The following is a 15,189-nucleotide window of genomic DNA, read 5'->3' as shown; positions in this document are numbered from 1 at the left end:
TGAGAACCGATTGGCTGCTTGAAAGTATTTTAATTTTTACTTTCTCGAGGCCCCACTATTCCTGCTCCTACTCCTTGGAGCGTTTTGGAACCATCTGTATACCATTTTTGTAAGTCATCATTTAGCCATCTTGGGTGAGTGTTCCACTCTTCCGTAGATGGGAAGATAACCTTGTATCTCTTTATAAAATTGAGTACGGGTTCCGTATGGTCAATTGCCTGGGTTATGAATACTGCATGGTGAACCCTGTTCAAGATATTGAGGTGTCCAGTAAGATATCCTGGTTTAAGTTTTTCTTTAATATGAACAGAGAGTGCTTGCATATTAGCTTCCTCTTGTATTGCTAAATGTAGCGGTGGTAAATTTAAAAGTGCTTCGATACCAGCAGTTGGGATAGTTCTCATGGCCCCTGTTATGCTTAGGCACGCCAGCCTTTGTAGTTTACACAGTTTTGATATAGTCGTAGTTTGATTTGTTTTAACCCACCATACCAAAGCCCCATATAGTACATTTTACCATTTGGGTGTAGATCCAGAAGTTCATTTTAGGGTTCAGACTCCAGGATTTACCCAAATGTTTTTTTATTGTCCAGAGGTTTTTCGTTGCCTTTTTTATTACTGAGTTGAGGTGGGCCTCCAAAATGAGTTTTTTATCCAAGATAATTCCTAGATATGTAACCTCTTCCTTTAGAGGTACCTTTATTCCATTTATTGCCAGGGTGGGTATATTAGAACCCTTTTCCTGGTAAATGGGATAATAATGGTTTTGATCATCTACATACCCTATTGTTTTATACCCTTTATCATTAAGGGTTTGTACCAATCGTCAGCCAGGATAGACCAGAGCATCCTTGTGGACATCCTTTCGCTGCTGTAGTACTTAGGGTAACTTGCCCCAGAGAGGCTGTGATTTTCCTTTGACTTGTTGCATGTTGCTTACCCATTTAACAATTGCTGGATCGACTCCCCTTTTGGAGAGTCCCAGTTCTATTGCTTGAAAGTTCACGTTATCAAATGTCCATAAAAGCACAGAGGGCTATTTCCTTTAGGTCAAGGGGCTTTTCCATATCGCGAACAATTGTGCTATACCGGTGGGATTCCCTTTTTGATATGCAAATTGCAGTTTATGTACTGGTGTTATTGTAACCTCCTCTCTTAGGTAACAGTCCAGTAGCTTTTTGATCGTTTTCAACATGAAAGACGTAAGACTGATTGGCCTATAGGATTTCAGGAAGCTTATTGCCTCCCTTTGCTAGGAATAATACCTTGACCTCCCGCCAAATCTTAGGGACATAACCAAAACTAAGACTTGATCTGAATATTTTTACCAGAATTTGTATTAACTTCACAGTGCCCTTGGAGAGCAAGGCTGAAAAAATACCATCTGGTCCGGGTGATTTGTAGGGTTTGAATGAGTTGATTCCCACTCTACCCTTTCGTAGTTTACTACTCTGTAGGTAGTAAGACTTTTTGACCTGAACAGAGTGTGCGCTGGCACTCGAAGGTTGCATTAAGACTACAGTCAGGAAAGTAAGTTCTCAGAAGAAGTTCTAGTGTTCCGTCGAAACTGCTTGTAAAAGTACCATCCGGTGCCTTTAGTGTGGCAATTGGATTTGTCACTCCTTTAGTCAATGATTTTTATATTCTTGCCTTGGCTGGGACATCGTTTAGTTCCTCAGAGAACTTTCTCCATGAGTTCCCTTTTGATTTCCTCAGTTCCTTTTTGTACAATGTTATGGCTTTCCTATATTCATCTTGTTGAGAATGTATATCAAAATGTAAATTCTAACATCATCCAGTACTAAATATTTGTATTAAAACTATTGATGTAATTATCAAATCTGGCAACCTTTCATGTACTTGTCAAAACCTGGAAATAAAGTTTAAGTCATTCGTTGTAAATCCATCCACGTGTGCTTTTCTTTCTTAAAAGGTTATGGGCTACGAGTAATAGTAAAATATAATAAAAAGTGGTATATATATCGTGCAAGCCAGAGCAATATATTATAATAAAAAGTCGTGTTAATAGTGGTATTTATAATATATCGTGCAAGCCAGAAAAATGAGTTGCAGTTATCATACAAATGTGCCAAAGCTGAAAGGGCGCGAAAATTTCGAGGATTGGGCGTTCGCTGTAGAAAATTTATTAGTTTTGGAAGGCGCTGACAAATTCATCAAAGAAGAAGGAACCGAGGCGGCAGCGGTTGCGGCAGATACAAAAGCACGAGCTAAGCTGATTTTGACGATTGATTCATCTTTATATGTGCATATAAAGGAAACTAAGACTACGAAAGAGTTGTGGGAAAAGCTGCGTGCTTTGTTCGACGATTCAGGTTTTTCGAGAAGAATTAGTTTGCTTCGTCATCTTATATCCATAAGGTTAGAAAACAGTGAAAATATGACGAATTATGTGACACAAATAGTGGAAACGTCTCAACGTTTAAGAGGAACAGGATTCGCCATTAGTGACGAATGGATCGGTTCTTTGTTGCTAGCCGGTTTACCTGAGCGATTTATGCCTATGATTATGGCCGTAGAACATTCGGGCATTCAAATAACTACCGACACCATCAAAACTAAATTACTTGATATGGAATCAGTTGATGTGAGTGAAACAGAGCGCAATACCGCATTTGTCGTTAAAGGCTGGCAGAAGAAATGTAAAAATAGCAACAATATTTTAACCTCAAATGTAAATAAAACAAGGAACACAAAAACAGTAAAAATACTGGTCATTACAGGAATCCGTGTCCATTATTAAAGGATAAATGGGCCAAAAGGCCGGACAAAAACAAAAGTTAACTTAATGCCTTTAGTGTTGTATTTTTGAGCGGCGAATTCAGTAGAACTGATTTTTACATTGATTCAGGTGCGAGTGCGCACATGACCGCGAATGAAATTTCGTTGATAAATCCCCATTGTGTGTGCCAAGTCTTACAACAAATCTGTTATCAGTTAAGAATAAATGCTTAATTAAAAATAATAAAGGCGAATTGGGTGCTGAAGCGAACTAACTAATGGTGTTTACAAATTGAATCTAAAAACACAGCTGTTTATTATCATCGTCATCTACCATAGTGAATGGGGAAACGTGGCACAGGCGTCTTGGTCATATAAATAGCAATGATATGAACAAAATGAAGCGTTGCGGATTAGTGAATGGGCTGGATTATCCTGACACGTTCACAATAAGCAAATTAGATTGTGAGATATGTTGTGAAGGCAAACAGTCAAGATTGCCATTCAGTACTGGATCCCGAGCAACAGATGTACTAGAAATTGTTCATTCTGATATTTGTGGGCCAATGGAGACCAAGTCGATTGGCGGTGCAAGATACTTTCTATTATTAATTGATGACTATACCAGAATGACCTTTATTTATTTTCTGAAAACAAAAAATGAATTATTACACTATTTCAAAGAGTTTAAGTGCGTGGTGGAGAATTTTCATAATAAAAATATAAAAATCTTGAGAACGGATAATGGTTGGGAGTATTGCAGTAATGATTTTGAGAATTATTTGAAATCAGAAGGCATCATACATCAAAAAACAAATCTTTACACGCCCGAACAGAATGGGCTAAGTAAGAGATCAAATAGAACCATTGTAGAGAGAGCAAGATGTCTTCTCTTCGATGCTGTTTTAGACAAAACATTTTGGGCAGAAGCTGCGAACACAGCTGTCTATTTAAAAAACCGGTCAGTAGCTTCAGGCATTGAAAAGACACCATATGAAGCGTGGACTGGAATTAAACCAAACTTGGAACATATTCGTATATTTGGAAGCACTGTGATGGCTCACATACCAAAAGAAAAAAGAACGAAATGGGATAAAAAATCAAAGAAACATATACTAGTTGGTTTCAGTGAAAATGTAAAAGGATATAGAATTTATGATCCAATCAAAAGACAGATTACAACCAGTAGAGATGTTGTGATTAAGGAAAAACCAAAGAAAGAAGAAATAACGGGTGATCAATCATGAGGTGCTTTTTTCAATAGTTAAGAAAAAAACAAAAATGTTAATTATGTTCAAAACCTTTATTTATCATTTGAAAGGACATTCTTTGACATTTACTTTTTGAATATGACTTCATTCAAATGTTGGCCGCAACTACGCTTAAGGTGGTCCATTCTGAAGGTCCAATTTTCAATCACTCGTTCGAGCATTTCGACTGGTATGTCGTGAATAACACGCGTAATGTTGGCTTCCAGAGCTTCAATCGTAGCTGGTTTATCAGCATAGACCTTGGACTTCACGAATCCCCAAAGAAAAAAGTCCAAAGGTGTGATATCACAAGATCTTGGTGGCCAACTCACAAGTCCTAAACGTGAAATCAGCTGCTCTCCGAAATGACTTCTCAATAAAGTCATTGTTTCACGAGCTGTATGGCAAGTGGCTCCGTCTTGTTGAAACCAAATGTCGTAGAGATCATTAGATTCAATTTCAGGTAGCAAAAAGTCCGATATCATGGTACGGTAGCGAGCACCATTCACAGTTACGTTGTGGTCATCATCATTTTTGAAAAAATATGGGCCGATGATTCCACCAGCCCATAAACCACACCAGACCGTTGTTTTCTCTGGGTGTAAAGGTAGCTCTTGAACGTGTTCTGGTTGCTCTTCATCCCAAATACGGCAATTTTGCTTATTGACGTAACCATTGAGCCAGAAATGCGTCTCATCGCTGAACAAAATTTTGCTCGAAAACAGCGGATCTTCTTCAATCTTTTCAAGAGCCCAATCAGCAAAACGGTGACGTGCAGGAAGGTCATTTGGCTTTAGTTCTTGTACGAGCTGTATTTTGTATGCTTTTAAATGAAGATCCTTCCGTAAAATTTACCAAGTTGTTTCATACGACAGTCCAAGTTGCTGGGAACCGTGCCGAATCGATTCATCGCGGTTTTCACGTACACTCTCTGCTACTGCCGCTATATTCTCAATGCTTCTTGCTGGACGTGGTCTATTCGGTCGAGAATTATCCACCAATGAATATTCGGATTCAAATTTGTTGATGGTATGTCGAATAGTGTTTAAGGCAGGCCGATTATGTTGTCCATAATGCGGTCTAAGCGCACGAAAAACATTTGTCACACAACGCTGATTTTCGTAATACAGTTGAACAATTTGTAGACGTTGTTGCGGTGTGAGTCTTTCCATGATGAAATGCCAAACGCTGTTCAACAAATCCACGATGACAGTTTGCCACAACTCGCGCGCGATCTGTAAAAAAACGCAAATGAAAAAAACTCCTCTTAATTGATCACCCGTTAGCTACAGTTTCTATAGAGAACACAGATTCAGTGGGGGATTCAATGGTTGAATCTGTGGTGAAATTAGATTATCACAGTGAATCAAGCTCTAGTGACTTAGAATTCCGGGATGCAGAGAGTGTAGAATATGATAATGACTTGCAAAAAATCAATAATACACCTGAAAAAACAAATGATTCGCAATCCAATAACACACAACAAGCCCCTCCACTAGTTGATGAAATAAAAGAGAAAAGACAGAGGAAAAAGCCTTCAAGGTGCGGTGTTGCCAATATTTGTACTAGATCCACAGGGGAGGACGAGCCGACATATCAGTGGTCCAGAGAAGCAGCAGTGGCAGCAGGCGATGGCAGAGGAGTTGGAGCCGTTCGAAGACAACCAAGTATGGGAGATTGTTGATGTTCCAGAAAATGCTAGTGTAGTGCAGTGTAAGTGGGTCCTAAAAAGAAAATATGATTGCGATGGTAATGTAAGGTATCGGGCAAGGTTAGTGGCCAAAGGTTATACGCAGAAAGCTGGTGTGGACTACCAAGAGACATTCTCGCCGGTCATTAGACATTCAACTTTGCGCTTATTATTTGCATTAAGCGTTCAGTTCAATATGGACATTACTCACTTAGACGTTACTACAGCTTTTCTTAACGGATATTTAAAAGAAAGTATGTGTATGCACTTACCTGACGGTTTTCCTGTTAAAGATTCCAGTAAAGTGTTAAAATTAAAAAAGGCTGTGTGTGGTTTAAAACAATCTGCACTGGCCTGGTATCAGAGAGTCGAAGAAACATTGTATAATTTAGAATTTAGCAAAAGTAAATTAGAACCTTGTGTGTTTATAAAAAATCATAGTAATGGTAAGAAAACTTTTATTGGAATTTATGTTGATGATTTCATAATATTTTCAAATGATAAGTCAGAGACTGATATTTTAATTGAAGCCTTGGAATAAAAATTTGAGATTAAAAATTTAGGTCAGGTAAAGCAATATTTAGGTATGAGGATCAATATTGATAAACATGCAAATGTAATTACAGTGGATCAGGAGCAATATATTGAGCAACTGATTAAAAAGTTTAACATGTCTGAATGTAATACAGTTAGTACTCCGATAGAGACTAAATTAAATATTGAGAAATCTGATATATGTGAAGATCATTTGCCATATCAAAAACTTATAGGTAGTTTGATGTATCTGGCAGTTTTGACACGACCAGACATTGCCTATTCAGTCAGTTACCTCAGTCAATTTAATAATTGTTATTCACATGTTCACTGGAATTATGCTAAGAGAATTTTAAAATATTTGTTAAAAACAAAGCATTATTGTTTAAGATATTCTAAAGAGAGAACAGAATTAGAGGGGTATGCAGATGCAGACTGGGCTAGTGATAGCATTGATAGACGTTCTTATACTGGCATCTGTTTTACTAAATCTGGATCTGCCATCTCTTGGGAGAGCAAAAAGCAAAGGACTGTTGCTCTCAGTAGCTGTGAAGCAGAGTATATGGCTTTGTCAGAAGCTTGTCGGGAGGCCATTTATTTAAGAAATTTAGAATATGAATTAACAGGTTGTTTCAACATGATAATATTGTATAATGACAGCCAAAGTGCATTAAAATTGGCAAATAACCACCAATCTCATAAACGATCAAAACATATTGATGTAAGGTATAATTTTATCAGAGATGTAATTAATAGCGGTCTAGTTGAAACTAAATATTTGCCAACTGCTAACATGCCTGCAGACTTATTAACTAAGGGATTGTCAGAAATAAAACACTATAAATTTATGCAAATTCTTGGTATTGTTCCATATTGATTTCTTTTTAACAGTATTTGTATTGTTTGGAATTTTGATATAGTGGGGGTGTTGAGAATGTATATCAAAATGTAAATTCTAACATCATCCAGTACTAAATATTTGTATTAAAACTATTGATGTAATTATCAAATCTGGCAACCTTTCATGTACTTGTCAAAACCTGGAAATAAAGTTTAAGTCATTCGTTGTAAATCCATCCACGTGTGCTTTTCTTTCTTAAAACATCTCATGTTTGATATTTCTTTGCGTCGTTGAATTTTGATCTTGCTAGTAGACGCAAATTTGCAAGTTCTTTGTTCCATATGGACTACTTTAATGATATGAGGATATGATGGAGTCAGTCAGGTTTGCAACTGATGCATCCAATTCCTCTGTCGATTTTATAAGAAACATGCTTTTGGCTAGACTGGGTTCAAGGCACTCTGAGTATTTGCTCCAGTTAGTAGCCTTGGGATGCTGTACAGCATTACGGTCTTAACTGATCCTTTGATTTTAAAAATAGTATATTTATGCTCAGATTTTGAGACCCCATCGGAGACTATGCAGTTGCTGTTCATACCAAGTGAGTGGTTAGTTATTTACAATAGCTAGATTTGTTTGTATTGAAAACTCAAGAAGTAGCTTACCTCTTTTATTTGTGTCTGTACTCCCCCAGATTGTGTTGTGTGCACTTGCATCACACCCAATGATTAATATCTTGTTTGAGCACTTGAAGACCTGTAACTTCACCTCTGGGATGAGTAAGCTCTGGTCCACCGTTAGGTCTCTGTCGAACCCGACGAAGCACAACGATAAGGTGGCTATCACCTTCAACGGTTGCACTTCGTCGAACCCGAAGAGATGCGCGAGCTACTTTAGCCGACTTTTTATACTGCATCCTCCGGCCGACAGAACCAAGCGTCTTGCTACCAGAAGGTTGCGCAAACTGACGAACGATAGTGCGCCACTTGCTTTCTCGGGTGATAAGGTTCAGAGGGCCATCAATAAATCCAAAACATCAAAAGCCATTGGCCCTGACGGACTAAACGCGCTGATGCTGAAGCACCCGGGACCATTGGGAGTAGGATTTCTCACAAGGGCTTTCAATCTGTCCTTGACCACTCTCATCATCCCTGACAAGTGAGAAGCAGGGAGAGTGGTCCCACTACTGAAACTTGGGAAACCCGCCAACCAAGGTGAATCTTATCGTCCGCTAACTCTCCTTTCCCCAGTAGTGAAGACACTTGAAGCCATCTTACTCCCACTCTTCACGAAACACCTGGCCCCAGGCCCACATCAGCACGGTCTCCGACGAATGCATAACACCACCACTGCACTCACCGCCATAAACGCCCAGTTAAACCGCGGGCTTAATCAAAACCGCCCCTGCGAGAGGGCTGTCCTAGTAGCATTGGACCTGAAGAAGGCTTTCGACACAGTCAGCCATTCCACGCTACTAGATGATATTTCTCAGTCGACACTCCCGCCAGGGCTGAAGAGGTGGTCCGCAAACTACCTGAGCGGTCGTCACTTGTCACCTGGACAAAGGTGGTCAAATTGTCCCGTAAGGTAAAAGTCGACGACACACCAATTCCGATTGCTATCGACATTTAAGGCAATTGGTCGGGAGGTTCTGAACTATGCTGCGCCTGTCTTGGCGCCTGGAACTAGTGACACGCAGTGGATAAAGCTACAGACATGCCAAAATACTGCCATTCGGACAGCAACCGGTTGGCTCCTGATGTCCCGTGTTCAACATCTTCACAACGAGGCACAAATGCTCCCTGTAATGGAGCATAACAAACTGCTCAGCAAGCAGTTCCTGCTAGGATGTAACCGCACGTTTTACCCCTGCAGACACCGGCTTGAGCCTGAGCCGCCTCCCAGGCACGTCAGGAGCCACCTCTTAAACTACGCCAGGACAAAACTGTCAGAAATTTACTGGACGAGACAGTGTTTAGACAGTCAATAAACGACATTCACCGGGAGAACGTCACCACTTCACCTGAGCCGCCTCCCAGGCACGTCAGGAGACACCTCTTAAACTACGCCAGGACAAAACTGACAGACATTTACAGCCAATAAATGACATTCACCGGGAGACCGTCACCACATTCTTAAGCTCCCGTCCTGTGAATGCCGTAATCGGAGTCCAACCACCACCTATAGCAGATGAAGAGCTCCAGCAAACAATTAGTATCTTGTTGTATGTCTTACAGTAGTTCAGTAAGCCTATTATATTCGGCGGTGGTACCACGGCGGCGTCCCCTGGGAAATAGGCTGAGGCAATAACGACTTCTTGCTTCTTTCCTTCAAAGTCCGCTTAGACTAGTACTCTTACCGTGTCGCCATCCATAAATTCATTAAATGGCAAATGTTTAATGTTGGTGTCTTTGATAAGGGCAGTCCTTGGATTGACTACGCCCACGTCATAGATTACCTTTGTGTTTTGTACTCTGAGGTCATTGATATGGCTTCTGTTTAACCAGGGCTCGTATATAAGCCCTAAGGTGAAGTTTCCCTTGGCAAACCTCATGCTAAGCTCGGCCTATGCGGTCTTAGCGTTATGGATATTTTCCTGGATACCTTTCATGTATTGGCTATCGGCTTAGGGTTGGATGGAGTGCTTTCATCTTCTGCACCCAGCTCCACAGCTTCCATTTTGTCCGAGGGTGCAGCCTTCAGCTTGAGGGTCACTTGACTGAAATGGTAGTTTATACTTTCATTGTACTCCATCAAACTGTATGCTTATATCTGGTCTACTGCTAGAACCAGTGTTACGTTTCAGTCTCTTTCAATTCTTCTTAGTATACGCCAGATGTCGACGTGGAGGCCTTTATTTCGCCCCTACAAAAAGCGACGTATCTTCGGGGTTTCCAAGATACCCCCTCTGTGGTCTTCAGTGACGCACTCTCCCATGATTTCGCGTCAGTGATAGCCGCATTTACCAGTCCGTGGAAGCGCCATCCTTACAATGCAGGACCCTGCTTTGTAGACCGCACCCAAAAATGCCGGTTTTAAGTTCGGGTCTTTTTCCACCAGTATTTTCCCAAGAATAAAGTTATGGCTTAATGCCATCTGTTTTCCTTGCGGGCATGGGGACCAGAGCTTAGTCCTATGCTTCCTCTCTGCTGAGCCCTTTTTAAGGAGGTAACTGAGGCTCTTTTTGCCTGTTTTTTCCGTTGTTCGGCTGTACCTGTGCCGATGGTGTGCTGTTTAGGTATTTCAGCTGTTGAGGTCACACCTAAGCTGTTAGCCTGAGGCATTTATGACTGTGAGGTGCCGCCTTTGGGGTCTTGAATGGCGACCCTTTGGCTTGCTCCATTTGAGAGCTGCTTCTTCTTTTTTGATTGAGGTATGCTAACTTCCAACAGGATCTAGCGGTTGGAAGTATTAGCTCCGTTTTTTTCTCTAAGATAAGAAAATATCACTTTTAGTGACAGTGATGATACGAATATCCATTCTCGTCGAACGTTTTTCTTGCTTATAAAAGTGTTATTCTCGAAAAAAGAAACGGCCTCGAAATTTTCCGGTCAATCGATTGCGTTCTTCTGGTGCAATGCTAATTTATACTTTACCTAGTACTTTAAATACACAACTGCACAAGTCCATTTCTTGAGTGTTGCTTTAATAATTTAGCAATTGTATCTTACTATAGATAGTGCGCGGCATCGAACCTGTCAAAATTGCAGTGGAATCTTTGGATTTGATAACAATCGTTGTGCCACCTGCACTGCCAGCAGCCATGACTGTAGGTCGTTTTTATGCTCAAAAACGTCTTCAAAAGAAAAACATATATTGTATTTCTCCACGATCTATAAACGTTGCCGGCAGTATTGATTGTTGCTGTTTCGACAAGGTGATTTTTCATTATTTAGCTTTCGAAATTATCCTCTTAAATATATTTTTGTTTATTTTAGACGGGTACACTCACTGAAGAAGGTTTGGATATGTGGGGTGTTGTTCCAAAAACAGTAACAAATGAATTCCAAATGCCCATAAAACAAATCAAGCGCTTACCATACGATAATTTTTTATTTGGAATGGCAACATGTCATTCAATAACTATTATGAATGGAAAGCTGATGGGCGATCCATTGGATTTAAAAATGTTTGAGTCTACTGGCTGGACTCTCGAAGACCAAAAAAATATACCTGATTATCGAAAATACGGTTTGATTCATCCCACAATTGTACGACAGCCAAAAAAAGGTGTTGTATTCCGAATTTTATTTAAATTTAATGTTTAGATTATTAGTTGGTTTTTATTTTTTAATATCAATACATCTTGCAGGATCGTTAACTCTTCAGGTTACAGTTCAACGTCAATCTTCAATCGATGACTTGTTGGCTGATGTCGGCTTGCTTAATGGTGAAGCGAACAATGATCATGGGATAGTTCGTGAATTTCCTTTTACCTCTAATCTGCAACGAATGTCTGTTATAACACGTCGACTTAATGGAAGCAATTTTAATGTATATTGCAAAGGCTCACCGGAGATGTTGCAGCAACTTTGCCAGCCAAACAGTTTGCCAGAGAACTATTCTCAGCAACTTGCATATTTCGCAAAACGAGGGTATCGTATTATTGCAATTGCTTTTAAACCGCTCAGTCGTAAAATGAGTTATATTAAAGCCCAGCGCTTAGCACGTGAAAGTGTCGAATGCGATCTTGAATTCCTTGGGTTCGTTGTGTTGGAGAATCGCCTGAAACCAGATACAAGTGAAGTCATACGGTCACTTACTGCTGCCAACATACGCACTGTTATGATAACTGGAGATAATATCTTGACAGCAATAAGTGTCGCTCGTGACTGTGGCATTGTGCCACCAGACCAGGCCGTTGTTACTGTTAACGTTCGACATCTACCAGAAAAAGAAAAAAATATATATGAGCTTTACTATACGCTTGAGCTAGGTGATTGTGACGATTCTTCCAGAGCGTTAGTTAATGATACTGAAATTGGATCGTTGGAGTCCTCAGTAAATAATTTGGATGACATCAGTTGCGTTACTGGAGGTGATTATCAAAGGTATAATGGGGATGTGACATCATTAAGTAGTGTTTCAGCCACATTACCAAATAGTAATAGTCTAGTGAGTGTTGAAACTTTTGAAACTTGGACACATCAAGATCCAGAGTTGGGTCTCTCTGTCTTTACTAAAGAAAAAGCAGATCGGCATCATTTGACGACCCATGATTTGAACACAAGTTGGAGGACAAATTACAGATTCGCTATGGTTGGAAGAACATGGCAAATCATAAGAGAAAACTTTCCTGATGAATTGAAAAATTTTGTAACTCGTGGTTCTATTTTTGCACGCATGTCACCGGAACAAAAGCAAGCTTTAATTGTGGAACTTCAGCAGCTTGACTACTCTGTTGCAATGTGTGGTGATGGTGCCAACGACTGTGGGGCTTTGAAGGTTGCGCACACTGGTATTTCGTTAAGCGAGACTGAGTCTTCCATTGCGTCTCCATTCACCTCTCGTAATGCAACAATTGCGTGTGTTCCAACTGTGATAAAGGAAGGAAGGGCGGCGCTAGTTACATCATTCGGTATATTTAAGTACATGGCAGCGTATTCTATGGTACAATTCATATCTGTTATGATTCTATACTCTATTGACTCCAATCTAACGGATAAACAGTTTTTGTATATTGATTTGGGTCTGATATCAGTCTTCGCATTTCTCTTCGGTAAAACAGAATCATATAATGGGCCTCTGGCCAAACTAGTTCCGTTAAGCTCACTCATATCGCTAGCGCCTCTATCATCACTTGTATTGCATTTACTTGTTGTAATCGGATTTCAAACGGGTGGTAAGTTTATTATAATATTTTTTAGTTTCACGTATTTTTGCTTTATTAATTTTATTTAGTAAATCTACATATACAGAAATCAATCATTTGAAAGCTCCACTTTAAAGTGTTCAACGGGGCGTTGGTTTAATTTTTTTTTTAAACGTGGTTTTATTTACAAGATCGCTTATAACTAGATTTAAGCCTAATAGAAAGTTACTAAATCTTTATCGAATCTGATTTATCTGCTTGATGCTTATCTGCCGTTTGCGCGGGTTGTTTTTGGTGTAAGCTTCTCCAACTAACGCGGCGATATTTTAGGTGTAATATGATAGTTGTGCGACAGTATGCGAGAGTAGTACCAAGAGGGTTCGGGTGGGTCTGTTAGTATCTTGGATTGTATCTTTTGTATGAAATCGAGGTTAGTAGAAGAAGAAGCGCCACAAGACTGTACACCATACATCCATATTGACTTTATAATGGAATTATATATAACGCTGTGCAGTCTAGTTTTAATGTAGATTTGGGTTAATTAACTAAAGTAGTAAGTCAGAAGTTTTTAAATTTATTCGAACCTGGAACGGAGAGAAGTTTGAAGTGGTGAACCGCGCCTACCTGTGATACGTGGCGGATGAAACTCCAGATCTGCCAAAATACTGAATTAATCAGATCGGCTACGGGGTGTCTCCTGATGTTCCCATCCACCATATTTACACTGAAGCCACGAAAAGCCTTGCGATCAAATGAAATTTTGGCCGTAAAATAATCAAACAGATAATTCAGTTCAATCAATTCTTGACTATGAGCTGTATCCATATGGCTGTATTAACTGACATATGTACTGAGATATAAATGATTGTAGAGTAGAGTATGCGAGGTAACCATCTAGAAAATTGTAGAATGCAAAATCAACTACTCGTTAAATTTATTTAGCCACCCCCTAAACAAGTACCTCAAGTCTCAAAAAACCGTGAAAAATGTCCATACTATTATTATTTAGTATCCCGCAATAACGTAGCATTAAGAACAAAACAAATACAGGCAAAAGGCAATTTGCAATGCTAATTTGTATTTTCTTATTTATAGGTTGGTTCCAGTTACATCAACAAGAGTGGTTTGTTCCATTTAAACACAGTGACGAAGATCATTTAGGTTGCTATGAAAATTACATTATATTTGCGATATCAAGTTTCCAGTATATTATACTTGCATTTATTTTCTCCAAAGGGGCTCCATATCGCAAGCCGATTTGGTCCAATATACCATTATGCCTTTCGTTGATTATAAATTTTGCGATTGTAAGCTACTTAGTTTTATATCCTACAAAATGGATAGCCGATTTTTTTCAGTTAATTGTACCAGACGTTATTAGCTTTCGGTACTGGATGTTGCTATATGGCGCTGCGAATTTTCTTGTGCATGCATTTGTTGAGACATTCGTCATCGAATTTTTAGTGTTTAAGAATATACAAGTTCGACGCGAAGCAAATATGCAAAAATCAAACAAGAAATATCTGCATGTGGAATATGCTTTACAATATTTCAAGCACTGGCCGAAAATAACACAAACATGTGAAGCTTTTGATTCCTCCACATCTCACGAAGAAACTAAATCCACGTATGTTGAAATTAGAGCTGAACAAAGTTTTGACGTGCCAGCATCGCAAAATAATGCACTAAATAGCTTTTTTGGAGTGGAATTATCAACAGTTCAAACCTTGCCAACTGTAGTCGAGGGCAGTGTACTTAGCGAATCAGAACGAATACCATCGCCTTCAAAACCAAGCCAAATCAATAGTTCTAAATCCAATGCAAAACTTAAGTTATGAGAATTACACTATGTAACGATTACATCGAACTTTCTTATTGTTGCTAAGTATAATTGGTTTTGTATTATGAGTTATTTATTTGGTTTTTTGTTTTCTCTGTTTCGTGTTTGTAAATTAATTTTTAACAGTTCTAGTTGGAATGTGTTAGTTATACGCAAAACTCATTCGTTTATAATAAACATGTGTTGGTTGATAAAAAAAAAGTATTTAAATGCATTGTTTTTGCTCATTACGAACAGAAATTTAAAAATGTGCAGATTTTGTTGAAACTTCGTACTGGGACAATATACAACTTCTTAAAGTAATATATATATACATATATATGTACATATATATATATATATGTATAGTATATAATGGGTTTTTCAGTAAGAGCGCTTCAACTTTTGAACTTTTTTGAATAAAACACAAACGGTTTAACTTTTTTAACTAATTTTTTTTTTTATTATCGAGTTTGAACATATACATTTAAGTATGAAACTCGAT

The 15,189-nt window shown here is 39.0% G+C and overlaps 1 protein-coding gene across 9 annotated transcripts in view; it reads left to right on the top strand.

Moving 5' to 3' along the window:
- Window positions 1-14,909, top strand: part of LOC129249814 (polyamine-transporting ATPase 13A3) — a 226,877-nt gene extending 211,968 nt beyond the window's left edge. For all 9 annotated transcript variants that reach the window (XM_054889464.1, XM_054889470.1, XM_054889466.1 and 6 more), the window contains 4 exons: window positions 10,730-10,930; window positions 10,992-11,283; window positions 11,366-12,895; window positions 13,961-14,909. In XM_054889464.1, coding sequence (XP_054745439.1) covers window positions 10,730-10,930; window positions 10,992-11,283; window positions 11,366-12,895; window positions 13,961-14,703 — 2,766 coding nt within the window. In that variant the 3' untranslated portion in view covers window positions 14,704-14,909. The remainder of the gene's footprint in view (window positions 1-10,729; window positions 10,931-10,991; window positions 11,284-11,365; window positions 12,896-13,960) is intronic.
- The last annotated feature ends 280 nt before the right edge of the window (window positions 14,910-15,189 follow it).

The sequence above is a fragment of the Anastrepha obliqua genome, chromosome 6 (genome assembly GCF_027943255.1).
Source record: "Anastrepha obliqua isolate idAnaObli1 chromosome 6, idAnaObli1_1.0, whole genome shotgun sequence".
Lineage (NCBI taxonomy): Eukaryota > Metazoa > Arthropoda > Insecta > Diptera > Tephritidae > Anastrepha > Anastrepha obliqua.
The sequence above is the reverse complement of the archived record's forward strand: the minus strand, read 5'-3'. Positions and strand labels throughout refer to the sequence as shown.